The 15,166-nt window shown below is 35.2% G+C and overlaps 1 protein-coding gene across 14 annotated transcripts in view; it reads right to left on the reverse strand.

Annotated features, from left to right (window-relative positions):
• Slmap (sarcolemma associated protein) overlaps positions 1-15,166 on the reverse strand; it is a 170,750-nt gene that overhangs the window by 81,131 nt on the left and 74,453 nt on the right. For all 14 annotated transcript variants that reach the window (XM_004631616.2, XM_004631614.2, XM_023715697.1 and 11 more), the window contains 6 exons: positions 11,658-11,694; positions 9,796-9,858; positions 5,752-5,847; positions 5,159-5,230; positions 3,673-3,813; positions 1,105-1,242 (listed from right to left, as the gene is read on the reverse strand). In XM_004631616.2, coding sequence (XP_004631673.1) covers positions 1,105-1,242; positions 3,673-3,813; positions 5,159-5,230; positions 5,752-5,847; positions 9,796-9,858; positions 11,658-11,694 — 547 coding nt within the window. The remainder of the gene's footprint in view (positions 1-1,104; positions 1,243-3,672; positions 3,814-5,158; positions 5,231-5,751; positions 5,848-9,795; positions 9,859-11,657; positions 11,695-15,166) is intronic.

Raw genomic sequence — 15,166 nt, forward strand, 5'->3', positions numbered from 1 at the left:
GTGTGTGTGTGTGTGGCCAGCTCAGCCCACCAGGGGGCGGGGCTGGCTGGCATGTGGTGCTGGGGGATTGAACCGCGGTCCCTGTGCTTTGTCAGGCTTGTTCCAAGCAGGTGCTTTAGACCACTGAGCCATCTCACCAGCCCCCCCACTTGTTTTTATTTCTGCTGTTTGTTCTTGTTTTATTTTTTCTTTTGCCTTCTCCCTTTCCCCCTCCCTAGTTCCCCTTTCCATCGGAACATTTTCTTCAAGGTATTATACATTTTGAACATTTTCCTCAAGGTATTGTACATTTTCTAATAGATATTATACATCTTAGTCCTTATTTACACTTTTAGTTTCTCACACCACAGAATGTGATATTTACACATGTGTGTTTGATTTATTTCACTTAAGAGTATTGTTTCAAGGTCCATCCCTTTAACTAGAAAGGTCTCAAGCTAAACCTTCTTTCTGGTTCAGCAGTACTCCACTGTATTAAAAAAAACCCCACCATCTTCTTTATCCATTCGTCAGGTGATGGGGATTTGAGTTGTTTCTGAAATTTAGCTGTTACAAATGGTACCACTATAAACATAGGCATGCATATGTCGCTGTGGTATGGTGCTTGTAATTCTTTTGGGAAGATACCAAGAAAGGGAAGAGTTGGGTCAAATGAAAACTTTAGTTTTAGTTTTTTGAGGAATCTCCACACTGATTGCACCAATCTACAGTTCCACCAACAGTGGAGAAAGCACTGTTTATTAAAGAGTCTCTCTTTTCTCTAATGTAATGATTCCTTTTAAGAATCAGCTACAGTTGTGTTGGTTTGTTTCTCTGTCCTCTATTCTATTATGGTCTGTCTCTATGTTTGACTGACTCATTGATTTTTTTTTTTTTTTTTAAATATAGGATCTCACTATGTAGTTCAGGGTGGGCTTCAAGTCCCAGTGATTCTGCCTCAGCCTCCCAAGTGCTGGGATTACAAACATGCACAACCACACCAGCCTATAATATACTCTGAACAGGGATTGTGACATCAGTAGCAAGCAATGCCCAAACTTTTAAGCTGTTCGGTGTATTAGGGACAATTACCTTAACATACTGTCAGGTTGAATAAATACATACCTTTAATTTATCAGATAAATCTTTAATCTCATTAACAGCTCCATTGTATTTATTGGCTAATTCTCTTAATTCTTCCTGAGTCCGTTCATTCATCTCTTTCAGGTGGGTACATTCATCTTCAGTGTTACTGAGACTTCGCTGCAAAGAAAGTTCATAGGTAACTTATTTAGAGTAAAAGCACATTTATTATTTAGAATTCCTTCAAAACTTTTTTCAGAAAAATTTAATTCTATGGCTATTCTAAATCAGTAACTACCCTCAGTTTTATTTATATATATAAAACTGAGCCAAATAATATAAGACTTTTAATTCAGGTATACACTAAAACAGAATTAAAACGTTTAGGAGAGAGCAAGGCAGGAAGAGGAGGCCACTTTTATGTAACTGTACTTCTAAAAGATTAATAGGTATAGCTTTAGACTTCAAAATATTTTATTTTACTTGTTTTTGTCTTTCTGAGACAGGTTCTCATTATGCAGCTCAGGCGGGCCTTGAGCTCACTTGGTATCCAGGCTGGTCTCAAATTCAAAACAGTCCTCCTGCCTGTCAGGCTCCTAAACACTGAGATTACAGGTACGTGCCACCGCGCCTGGTTTAGTCCTCAAAATATTGTAAGCCTATCTTTTTTTTTTTTAAAGACCAGATCTAAGATGCCCAATCTGGCTGTAAATTGTGATCTTCTTGCCTCAGCCTCCCAAGTAATTGGAGTCACTGGTACTGAACTTAGCTTAAATCTATCAATTAGATCTTTAAAAAAAAAACCTTTTTTATGTTTTTGTACAGGGACTCACTAAGCAGGTCCAACTTGTAGTGATCCTCCTGTTTTCAGCAAACCCCCCCGCAGTGCTGGGATTATAAGCGTGTGCCACCATGGGCCCAGACTCTGTCACTGGCTCAGTGTGCCCAAGGACAGGGCTGGTGCAGCATGTGGTACTAGGGGTCAAATCCCAGTCCCTGTACTTCCTTAAGCAGGCACTTAGTCTACTGAGCTATCTCACAGCCCTATCAATTAATTCTTAAAGAAGGCTTATGCAGGGGCCAGGGAGATGGCTCAGTAGAATAAGCACTTGCCTGGCAAGAGTTCAATCCCCGGTTCCACCAAAAAAAAAAAAAAAAAAAAAAAAAAAAAAAAAAGCAAGCAAGCTTATGCAGCAGTCACCTTTCCTTTATATCAAATAATGAATCAGGTACTATGTGATGAGGCCATTACAGAAATATTGTGGTTTTAAGGGTATATTTACTATTTACTGTATGATGGACATTAATTTCTGTGTTCATTTTACAGTGGTTCAAAGGAGTGACCCATATTATGCATTAGGGTTTCTTTCTTTCTTTCTTTCTTTCTTTTCTTTCTTTCTTTCTTTCTTTCTTTCTTTCTTTCTCTTTCTTTTTTTTTTTTTAAAGCAATGAGTATTCATCTGTCTCCTCTTTCCTTCTCTTCCCTTCTCTTTAATCTCTCTTGTAACGGCAACTGAAACCAGGGTTTTGCCAAGTATGTGCTTGACCATGGAGCTATACTTTCAGTCTCAAGAATCACACTGTGATTGTTTCTAAAAGACCTGGAAAGATCTTGAAATCTGCTTTGAATTTCCAAAGTAAAAAAAAAAAAAAAACAACTTAAGATTTCCTTTCTGGAGGATGGGTAAGGTAGGAACATGTAGTCTAAATTCCCACCTTACAATGACCATCCTTGTCTAGAAAGAAGAAAGGAAGGAGATGAGAGAAGAAAACAACGAATGAAAGGAAGCACGGGCCAGGTATAGTGCTATATGCTTATAATCTCAGCTACTCAGGAAGCTAAGGAAGGAGGATCACAAGTTTGAGCACAGCCTGTGCAACTCAGTGAAACTCTGTTTCAAAATAACATAATAAGTGTTAGTGGCATAACACAAGCATACCATGGGTGAAGCCCCCATACGGAGGGGGAGAAAAAGGTCATCTGATAAGAGATCAACTCCCTGGCACCCATCATGGTCCATTATATAAAGGCTGAATGCCAGACAGCAAACAATAAGATTCCCTGATTAGTCTTCTCTTTTCTCAGTCATTGACTAGGGGATAATAAGCACCAGAATACAAATGGTGATATTGGGAATTCTTACCAATGAAAACAGTATACCTGGTTCCTTTTCATCAGACCAACATAAAATACTTCCTAGCAATATAACTAAATTTAAAGTACCCTAGAATATGTGAAATTCTCAAAAAATCTTTTTTTTTTTTTCCTTTTTTTAAAGACAAGGTCAGCCAGTAAAATAGCTCAGTGGTCTAAAGCGCCAGCTTAGGCAAGCTTAGGCAAGTGCTCAGGGACTGAGGTTCAATCCCAGACACCACATGCTGTGCCAGCCCCACGCCCAGGGTGGGCTGAGCAAGCCACAAAATAATAAATAAATAAATAAATAAATAAATAATAAAAATAAATAAATAAAAGACAGGGTTTTGTTATGTAGCCCAGGCTAGCCTTGAACTTGTGGCAATCTTGCCTCAGCCACCTAAGTGCTAGGATTACAGATGTGCCACCATGCCCAGCTAAGAATCATACTATTTAGTATTTTTAAAGTGAAGTACCTCAACTTCTGAAAGTTTTCTAACCACTTCTATTTTCTCCTGAAGAACCCGCCTCAGGGACTCTTTGGCTGTTGTTTCATAGTTGTGTTTATCCTCTTGTAATGCTATAAGTTCCTTCCGTAAACTATCTTCTGTTTGATTCTAGAACAAAATGTATTTATAGTTATAGTCAAGTTTTTTCTTTTTTAAAAAAAGCTTCCTACCATTACACAAAACACATTATAATGCTTTTTAAATTACATATTAAGATATCTTTAAACACAAATGACAGTTGTCCTATATTAACTGAAGCTGTACTTAAAGAATACATCAATAAAAAAGACTTCATTGGGGCTGGGGATACAGCTCAGCTGCATAAGCACCTGCCTGGCAAACGCAAGGTCCTGAGTTCAATCCCTAGTACACAAATAAAATTAAAAATAAATAAATAAATAAAAAGATATCAACAAAGTATGCCTTTCAAATATTATTAATCCCCACTAACAGAAAAAAGTTCAAAGGCAACTGGGAACTCTCTAATATATAAAATTAATTTTATATGTTATATTCTCTGCAAGCCACCATATTTACTTCTATGACAAAACATAATTACTTTTCAACACAACAATCATGGTTTAAAAATTCAACTCTGGGCCAGGGATATAGCTTAGCAGCATAAGCTCCTGCATTGCAAGTGCAAGTTCCTTAGTTTGATCTCTGGTACCGCAAAAATTAATTAATTAATTATTTTTTAAAAGTAGATTCCATATCCGAGGTAAGAAATATACCAAAGGATCTTGGGCTATCCTCTTTAGTAGGAAAATAAGAAACTGTCAAAGTCTGCTACAGTTTTACAAAAAGAGCCACCCTAAAGAGGCTCACCTACACTAAAAATGGGATAATTTGAATATCAATAAAGAAAACAGTGTAACAGATTGAAACATATCAAATACGTTTAAATCTATGTGGGGGTAGAAACTACTTCAAGGTCATTCTTTTCAAAATAACCACTCATTAGTTTGAAATCTAGAGGGAAAAAAACCATCGTCCTTGCTTTTCTTTTCATGTAGAAAATGTACTCCAGGGGCCGAAATGGTTAATAAAAACTTCTCTTTAAAGAAGTAATCCAGCTAAGTTAATGAAACAATAATAGAATTACACTATTTTTATAACTTTTAATGAAATAATGGATCTATCCCAAAAGGGCAGAAAACTAGACATTAGCCTTTTGCTGAAAGAACACAGTACCCATTAAGAGTTGATGGCTACAAAATAATGACCCAGTTTCTTCAACAAGTATCATCTGCAACAGAAAAATTAGACTTGTACATGGGCATTCATTATATAGTTCTTTCTACTTACAGGTATACTTAAAAGTTTCTCTTGGTAACAGATTTAAAAGAACTGAAAATGTATAAAATTTTAGCATATACTCAAAATGACAATCAAAGAAATGAAGCTACATTAAAAAATGCAGGCATTCTTCTTTATGTATGAGATTACATACTTTGGAGCATGCCTGTAATTGGTTTCCCATAACTTCTAACCGTGATAAGAGTCTATCTTCATCTATTAAAGCCTGTTGAAGAGAAATCAAGTAATTAAAAACACATATCACAAAAGTTCTATTGCCAACAACAACAAAAAGACTGACCAAGGCTGGCAATGGGGAGTACCATGGCTGCTTCCCCAGCTTGGCCTGGGCTGGCATGAGTGACCCTGGCCACTCCCCTGTTGCTTGTATCCCCCTGTCTTTCTCTCATTAGCTGCTTCTTCCTCCTCCCCAATAATGTCATCCACCCACCCGTGCAATGCACTTGTATTCTTCACATCTTTCTGTGGTGATGCAACACGCACCTCTCCCCCCCAGATGGATGGAGGACTCATTAAAAAACATGGTCCATCATTCCCATTTTAAAATAAACAAGTAAGCATGCAAACAAAACACCTGACCAACATCCACTGTTAAAATGCTAACTTCAATATTTGGTCTTTAGTTAGAAAACACCACCTTTGCTAAAAATTTTAGCTTTAGTTCATTCAGTACACAAGTGATAAAACATTTTAAATGCTTCCTGATTATATAGGCAACAGGAATACCTGCCAACTGGTATCTGAAGCCTCTTGGGTGATGGCCAATAGCCGCTGAAGTGTGGCTAACTTCTGTTCCAACATCTGTTCCCGATGTAAGGCCTCCTATTCTTACAAATCACAAAAGAGATTGTTATAAACTTGAGATGATTCCTTTGAAGCATAATCAATTTTCAACACATTGTGAATAATTCTCACATTACAGTCCCTTGATGTGTTTCAAAGTATTTCAAACTTGATCTTTTAATATATATGCCACATCACTTTAGGCTCATCTATTGGGCTTTAAGTAGTTTTTTTATATTTTAGGACAAGACCTACAGGCTTCACAGGTTCTCACTGTGTAGATCTGACTCATAGTGATTTGCCTGTGTTTAGCCTCCCAAGAGCTGGGAAGTTTTCTTTTCTTTTCTTTTCTTTTCTTTTCTTTTTTTAAGAGTTACTATGGTAGCTTCCTCTGAGACAGAAAATAAGTCACTTGCTTTTTTTTTTTTTCCTTCTTACCAGTAACTTTAGGATTTCATTACACACACACACACACACACACACACACACACACACACCCATAGGTAAAATATGATTGCATCTCAGAACAAACTCATTCCAGACTAAGACAAAGTAATCAAGTCAGTATCAAAGACATTTTGTAATGGCTTATCTGCACAGTACTTTTTATATATATATCATTGCTGTTTCAATCCTTTCCCTGATTCTATGTCATTAGCAGCAGTTAATATGCCCCAAATAAAAACCCGCTACATTGAGTTAATGTAATAGAGGGGTCAAAGAATTATGTATGACAGTCCAAAGTAATATTTTACAGAGAAAGACATTGGTAAGCAGAATCTGATCTCTAGGTAACTTGATTATATTAAGTATCTGTTAATAGGGTCTCCTCCATTGGGAGTCAAAGTGAAATGTTCACAGCATTTTATTGTGGCTTTGGCACATTTTTACCTTCTCTTCCTGCCATTACCCAAAAAACACTTGCTATTCTATTATCTTTGAATCACCTCAACAGATAAGTATATACTTCAAAAGGCAATACTTGTTTAAAGCATGAATTTATTGCTTTCTATATCCTTAATAATTATTAGAGAAAATCTAATTAAAATTACTTACTGTACAAATAAATAAATGAATGAATAAATAAGTAAATCACCAAAAAATTACTTACTGTACTTTAATATAACTCTAAATATGTAAGTTAAGCATTGTATGAAACCCTTTACATCTCAGAGTCTATATTTTTAAACACAACTGCACACAAGAGGCATTTTTAAAGGCTTTCATTACAAAGAGACTATTTACCAGTTCTACTTTAAGCTTCTACAAGATTTCTACTGTGCAGGAAATAACAAATACAAAATGTTTTACTGGAAACAAAACCATCAACCAACTTTAAAATCCACCTCCACTAGATGGTGCAATTCCACTTTCTGAAATTCAATTGAATTAGCTTTTTAACAAAACCAACTACAGTTCAGCAAATGCAGCACCTTCATAAATGGTCTTTTATTAGTTCTAATGCATAAAAAGCATGTAGTCCAGCTTTTATCCAAACAGTTCACAATTTACATCAGAACTTTAGCAATTCAATATTAAGTATACAGATAAGACTGTGGTACAATTTCTCTTAAAGTCTTAGAATACACAGACACTCAAAGAACTGACAAAAAGGGATAAGATTTGCAATTAATGATGATGCAAATATTCCATAGAGCCGTGGACAAATTATTTATCTAGGGCCCATATTTCTGATATGAAAAATAAAGTATAAACCAAATTAATCTTAGTTTTCTTCTACCTCCTAAGAGAGACCTAGCTAAATGAATGTGCCTCAATGAATGTGGTTTTTTTTTTTGGTCTTTGAGACAGGTTCTCACTAGGTAGTTCAGGCTGGCCTTGAGCTCACTTTGTAGCCTAGGCTGGTCTGGAATTCACAACTACCCTCCTGCCTCTGCTAGCAGAATGCTGGGATTATAGGCCTGTGCCACCACACCCAGCCAGTGTGCCTCCTTTTGAATGACAGGTGACTACTGACATTTACAGTATACATTCTGTGTCCCCTCTGTTCCAAGTGCTTTACACATATTAATTTACAGATTCTTCACAATTCAGTGAAGTTCAACGAAACCCATTTCTTAAATGAAGAAAATGAGGTTCAAATGTTTTAAGTAACTTTTTCAGCATATCAAATCTAGGAAATCCTGGCTAGTGCCCATGCTCTTAGGAGAGATTTATTTATTTTTTTTAGGAGCAGTTTTATTCTTTTGGTGCCAAGAACTGAACCCAGGATTTCCAGCTTGCTAGGCAAGCATTCTACCACTAAGCCAAATCCCCAGCCCCTTCCCATGCTCTTAAATATGCTATTGAAGGAAAAATGTGCAAAACTGTTTTGTATGGACCAGCACATTATGCCTGCTGGAAAAGATAATTAATGTACTGATTATTTTCTGTTCATTTTCATAGAAGTGAAAATTCTTAATTAAAGTGGAACTGCTCTCAATGATTGATCCTCCAGCCCAAATCTAAGGGGGAAAAAATAACACTTCTTTGCTTTTGTGTAGTACTTTATTTATTTTTGTATTTTACTGCAGGGTCTACAGGGTCTCACTACACAGATCGACTCATAATGATCCTCTTGTTTTCAGCTTCCCAAGTGCTGGGATTACAGGCGTGTGCCACCATGCCCAGTCTCAATATCTGTCTCAGGGCACCCCAGAGATTTGTCTCGGGGCAAACACAACAGGCAGGCCAGGGACCAAACCTCTGACCCGTTGTCTGCCTAAGCAGGCGCTTTAATCCGCTAAGTTATCTGACCAGCCCTTTGTGTAGTATTTTAAATACAGAATTAACTGTTTTTGGAGCCCATTCCAAGTATCTGCTTTATTGAGAAATTTTTATATACAGCAGCTCATTATAGGAAAGGTTCAGATTTGACTATTCAATTAATGAAAACTCAGACTAGGTTCAAATCCCAGCTCTACTACATAGTATATATATGATATTATATAAATTATTAAATCTTTCTGCTTTTCAATTACCGCATCTGTATAAATCGGATTAAAATATCTACTAAAATATAAGAATGTTACAAAGATGTGTATACAAAGTGCTATATAATTTTATGCTATTAATATTAAGCAACCAAGGCAAGCCATGGTGGTACACGTCAGTAATCCTAGCACTCAGGAAGCTGAGGTAGGATGACTGCTGTGAATTTGAGGCCACCCTGGACTACACAGTAAGTTCAAGGCCATCCTGGACTATATAGTGAGACCCTGTCTCAACTCAAACAAACAACAACAAAACCCCAAACTAAATCATCCATGTTTAATTTTACATGAAAGTCACTTACAGATTAAAAACTACTTTGGAATATTCTCACTTTATTTTATGTTATTTTTTTTTTCTTGCCATAATTTTATTGATAAACAAATAGCAACAAGACAGTTTCAAATCAAATCGGTAGGACAGTTTCAATAATTAACACACTGCATACATTCTTCTTAGTGGTTAATTGCTATACAAGATGCGGACTTGATATCCTATTTACAAACATCATTAGAACAAATCGTTCTATTCATTAACAGAATGTAACTATATATCTATCCCAACCACTTTGAATACACATATACAAAATGAACATTCATCTGTATACCCTTTAGTTGTTAAGTTGCGTTATTTGAATATTATAGGTGTGTAAACTCAGCAAAATATTCTAAGAGTCCAGCATCCCATAATAGTACTGGGTCTTCCGCTTAACTGGCAATGTCAGAAATTGTTGACCTGAGTCCCAATATTCTCATTTTAGAAGAAATTTTTTTTCTTGTACAGAAACTTTGCTTTCTTTAGATTTAAAAATCCAAGGCTTTAAAAAAATTCGTAACATCCTTTTTTTAATCCTTTGAATTTCTTTGAAAAGGTATTTGTTTTGAACTTGTATGTAGCCACATATACATACATCCTGCATTTGTTAACTGGCAAAATAAAAACTAAGTTATTTAATTCTACTTTTAAAGACTAAGTATTCTCAAGATCTACTTTTACCTGTAGATACTGAGAAAGCTGGAATAATTCCTGAGAGTACATACTTGGAGTGTTAGCAGCAACCTAGAAGTAAAATGACAGTATCAACAACAACAGAAAACATTATAAATAAAACAAATTAAAAAGAAACCAATTCCTTTAAATGCCTGTTTAAGTGCACATAAAAATTAATTTTAAAATTAACCACTTTCCCTAGTTCTTGTATTACTTCTATGTTTGGAATTTATAAATGGTATTACCCTGATAAGTGTGAAATTTGTAAGCAGGGTAGTTGAACAAGTAAGTGTTACTCACGACAACATTCCCTGATCAGCCAAATCTGATAAGCCACACATTTATATCATAAAGAGAATATAGCCTTTTCTTAATCCACACAAAACTCCTAAATCAATTGAGTCATGTACTTTCCCTTTAAAATTCATCATTAAATAGTTCTTCATATAACAAGTCACAATTGATTTAGAAGAAATATCTTCAAATTGTTATTTTTGTGTGTGTTATGGAGGACATGAAATCTCACACTAATGAACAAAGGCAATGAAAATAATTCTTTTTTTTTCTTTATGAGCACATCTTAATAAAATGACAGCGAAAGGGCTACGGAGATGGCTCAGTAGAATAATCACTTCCCTGGCAAGCTCAAGGGCCTGAGTTCAATCCCCGGTTCTGGCAGTGGGGCGGGGTGGGGCGGGGCGGGGTAGAGTATAATGGTGTTTAAACAGTAATAATAGTGTCAAACTGCTTAGAACCTCCCCTAATGGAGTTTCCAAGACCATAGAACATAGAATGGAGGGGAGAGAGAGGGGCACACTCAAAAGGTTGTTGTTAATATTGACCCAAGCCCTCAGCAGAAAGTACACCTTGGGCTGGGGAAATAGCTCAGCGACATAAGTGACTGCCTGGCAAGTGCAACGTCCTGAGTCCGGTCCCAGGTACCAAAAAACAAAAGTTTATCTTTATGAACATACTGGCTAAAGGAGTTGGCATTCATTATTTTTTTTAAAGTAAGGTATAAACAAGTCCATTATTTACTTCTGAAAAAATTCTTGGTATTCGAGAAGCGGATAATTAGCCAACGTTTACTTTTAAAAAAGGAATCTAAGAGACAACTTCAGTTTCAAGCATTCATTTTCATCCCAAGTGGAAGAAAAAAAAATTTCCCAATAGCTTAGTTACTAAGTTATACTAAGGAAAAATAATATACACATTAATGTGAAAGTATCCAAAAGACATTTTAATTTTTTCTTTTTGCTATTTAGCAATGAAACCTCTTGTTTTAATGCACTGTAATTTCTGAACAAAAGAAATACTGTCTAGCAAGAAATTACTGTAATGTTTCTTTTTTTTTTTTTTTTTTTTGGTAGGACCAGGGATCAAACTCAGGACCTTGTGCTTGCCAGACCAGCACTTACTCCACTGAGCTATCTCCCCAGCCTACCGCAATGTTTCTGATCAGAACAAGTTAGACTAATCTTCAAAGACAATAAAAAATAAGCTGTATAAGTTCATACTTCTATGATTCTTCCTTAAATAGGTAAATATTTAGGCATAAAACTTTCACAAATTTCTGGACAGAACTATAACTCAGAATAAAAATAGCTAACATTCCCCTTCTCTAGGTAGGCATAAAATAGCTATATACAGACAACAGTTTATTTGAAACAACAAAGGTTTTTTTTTTTTAAGAAACACCTATCCTAAATTCTCTACATAGTGGAGTTCACAAGATTGAATTAACTAGATAGATACATATATGTGCTGTTTTATTTATAAAACAGAAGTTTCTGAATAAAGCATATTAAAAATTAATACTTTCAAAGCAATATAACTGAGTTTGGAAAAAAAACTCATTAGCAACTTACTTTGTCAACAGGACTTGGTATTGGAGAATGGATGACACTGAAAAGTAAAATTTAGAATTTTTATCTAATTTCTTGACAAAAGGGGAAATGGTGCGACAGTACTAGAATATCTTAACCACAAAATTGACACATTTCTTTACATAATTAAAATAATGCAAGTTATACTTCAACATTTTCATAAATCTATTCAATTATTAGAAAAGAAATAAATATAAAAGCTATTTTTTAATTCAACAATAAATTTCTTTCTTTCTTTTTTGAGATAGGTCTCATTGTAAAGTTCAGGCTGAATTTACTGTGTAGCCAAGGCTGGCCTTGAGCACATGGAGATTCTCCTGCCTCAATCTCCTAACTGCTGGGACTACAGGTGTACACCACCACACCTAACTACAACTATAGATTTCTAAAAGCAAATTTCAAATTGAAAACATAGTGAATGCCCTTTGAGGACCTACTATCTCTAAGGGATATAATGAATTCCTTGATATGTGTTTCTACATAGAAAAATACACTTTAAATAATCCATACTCAATTTTGTAATACATAAACTAAATTCCTTTAAAACTAAACATTCCTAAATGAAAAGCCCACAAAGTTCAACTGGAAAGGAAGGCCACAACATGGAACTTGTTCCAGTAAAAAAAACTTCAGCTGATCAAAACAGTAGGAATTATTCTCCACCCAGCCACCAAGAAAGGAAACTGAGTTTATCAGTGATGGTGAACCTTTTAGAACTTTCAACAATACAAACAGCCTATTGTGGCACACGTGACACAGGCTCATCACTACTGGCTTAGGTATATCACTTTAAAATAAAATATTAAATAGACATCATATCCTGGCATTAGTCTTTTGGGCCTGCTAACGAACTACTAATGGGTAACACAGAGTTTAATATGCAGGCTCAGAAGCTATAATCACTGGGTCCAAATTCTGGCTCTGTTTAGCAGTTAAAAAGGCAAACTGCTGAAGTAAGATAGCACTCAGTTTCCTGCACCCCTACTTTGCAATGTCCTGTAAGATGCTATATTATATGTTGAAGATACATAAAGGGGACATACAGCAAGGTTGTTTGTTACCCATGTCCCTCTACTAGTTGCTTATCACTTCACATCTTAGAAGTTGATAGCCAGCTTGAAAAATGTCTGTAAGCCTCCTAGTTTCAATTGCTTAATCATGCATAAAAGCTGCTGAGGAACTAAACTGGTATGACTTCAAACGGAACACAGACTACCAGCACCATCCTCCTTTCTGAGCACCAGGAATAACCTGTTCAGAGTTCATTGAACCAGTATAAACCCCTACGATGCCTTGATTACATGTGTGGAACTCAGAACTATCTTCACTTCACTTCTGAATTCCTAGAGTCTTAACAAAGCTGGTGCCTAATGAAGGTCTTAAAAAATTATGTACTTTGTCTTTTTCTACATAAAAGTAAAATAGACAAATGTAAGTTTACTTTTTCTTGAAAAAATATGTATGAAATATATGAAGTAAAACAAAGAAATCAATTAACATTACCTGATCCTAGTACCCAGACATAATCATTTCAGGTACATATCCTTTTTTCTACAGATACACACATACAGGCTAAATGGGAGCAAACAGTTTTGTTTTTTTCTTTGAGACAGGGTTCACTATGTAGTGCAGGCTGACCCTGAACTCGCTTAGGGAGCCCAGGCTAGTTTCAAACTCACAGTGATCCTACTGCTCCCACCTCTCAAGTGCTGAGATTACAGGTGTGTGCCACCACACCTGGCAGAAGCAAATGTAAAAACCCATCTTTCTTAGTGGCACAAGTACAAAATCTGTTTTTATGAAAATCTGGTTAACAAAAGGCTAAAATTCCAGTAACACAGTCCATAAGTGATATATCACTTACATTTTATAAGAATTATTTTGTGTACAGGTGTATTTTGTTTGAATTTATGGGAAAACTCCCTATGTATATAAAAAGTAGAAAAAGAATGTAGAAAATGAAAACTGTTATTTAATAGGGTCATAGTGGTATGATAAGAAATTTGTTTATCATTAGAGAATTATTTGTGTACTATAGCCAAAACTGAAAAAAGAAAAAGAGCTGTTTGAGAAATATCTACTGAAGATCTTAAAAGTACAAAACACTATATACATGCGTGCACTTAAACTCTAGGCATTCCACATGTAAACTGCTAATAAAAAGTAGAACATAAACAACCAACGTTTATTCACTACTTATAATATCAAGTCTATGCTAAGCTTTTTTATTTCTTTTAGAGATAGGGTCTTACTATGTAGTTCAGCCTGGCCTTGAACTAGTGGCAATCCTCCTGCCTCAGCCTCTGAGTGATGGAATTCCAGGTGTGCACCAACATGTCTGGCTACCAAGCTAAACTCTTTAAGCACATAATCCTCATAAAAGAGCTGGTCCATAAATACTATAAGCATCTTCAGTTTCAAGTCAAGTGAGAAGAGTGAGGCTAAATAAATGACAACTGGTAAAATCCAAGTGGGTGACTGACTTTTAGGCTCTGCTCTTCCTCTAGTTCTAGAGAACTGTCCAAACTCGTCTTCAGAAAGCCAGTCAGATTATATACAATGAAACTGCCAGCAAAAATTTAAATGATACTAATATTTAACCACATTAAAACAACAACAACAAGAAAACAATAGTGAAGATTAAAAGGAGTATGGAAACGAAGTATAAGGACAATTCACTGAAACAAACTTCAAAAAATTCCCATGTTCTACTAGACGGAATCTGGGACTGCAGGTGACTGCTTATATAGCTGCTCCCAGGTTTTAACTTTGTGAAAGAAAATTCTCATTACCAAATATGAAGTCTTTAAAAAGGCACAAGTCATTAGTTGGTTGAGACTATTTCTTTTCTTTCTTTCTTTCTTTCTTTCTTTCTTTCTTTCTTTCTTTCTGTCTGTCTGTCTGTCTGTCTTTCTTTCTTCTTCTTTCTTCCTTTTTTTTTTAAACTTTAATTCTTGACTCATAAATGAGTCTAAATTTTACTACACTATTAATAAACTATAATCTAAAATAGTTAATGTTTTCAATTTTAAAAGTTTTAAAACTTTTGCTTTGCTTCAGCTAGTCTTAAAACTAAGAGAAGTTGGCAGCTTTTAACTGAAGCATAAAATGTATCATTTTAATAAAATAAAGCTTTATTTTTCCTTTCTAATCACTATTCTGCTCTTCCTTAACACTAAGCATTCTGACATACCTCAAATCACATAAACTGCCAATAAAAAGCAGGTTAACTTTTTGAAGATGAAAATGTTAAGTATAAAGACCATTTTCTAGTATATTCAAGGATAGCCTAAATAAAAAGTTTGAAGTCTAAAGATGACTCAACTCCCTTCAATACTAGTAATAATGTGTAAAAAGTACAAAAGCAAATGTAATTATGTTTACATGGTAAGATCTGTATTTTATGAGAAACATCTAGACTGTTTCATTCTGAATAAAACACTAGGAAAAACTTTCAAATACTCTTACCAAAATAATGTATTAACTATATA

The sequence above is a fragment of the Octodon degus genome, unplaced genomic scaffold (assembly GCF_000260255.1).
Source record: "Octodon degus isolate 3935 unplaced genomic scaffold, OctDeg1.0 scaffold00043, whole genome shotgun sequence".
Lineage (NCBI taxonomy): Eukaryota > Metazoa > Chordata > Mammalia > Rodentia > Octodontidae > Octodon > Octodon degus.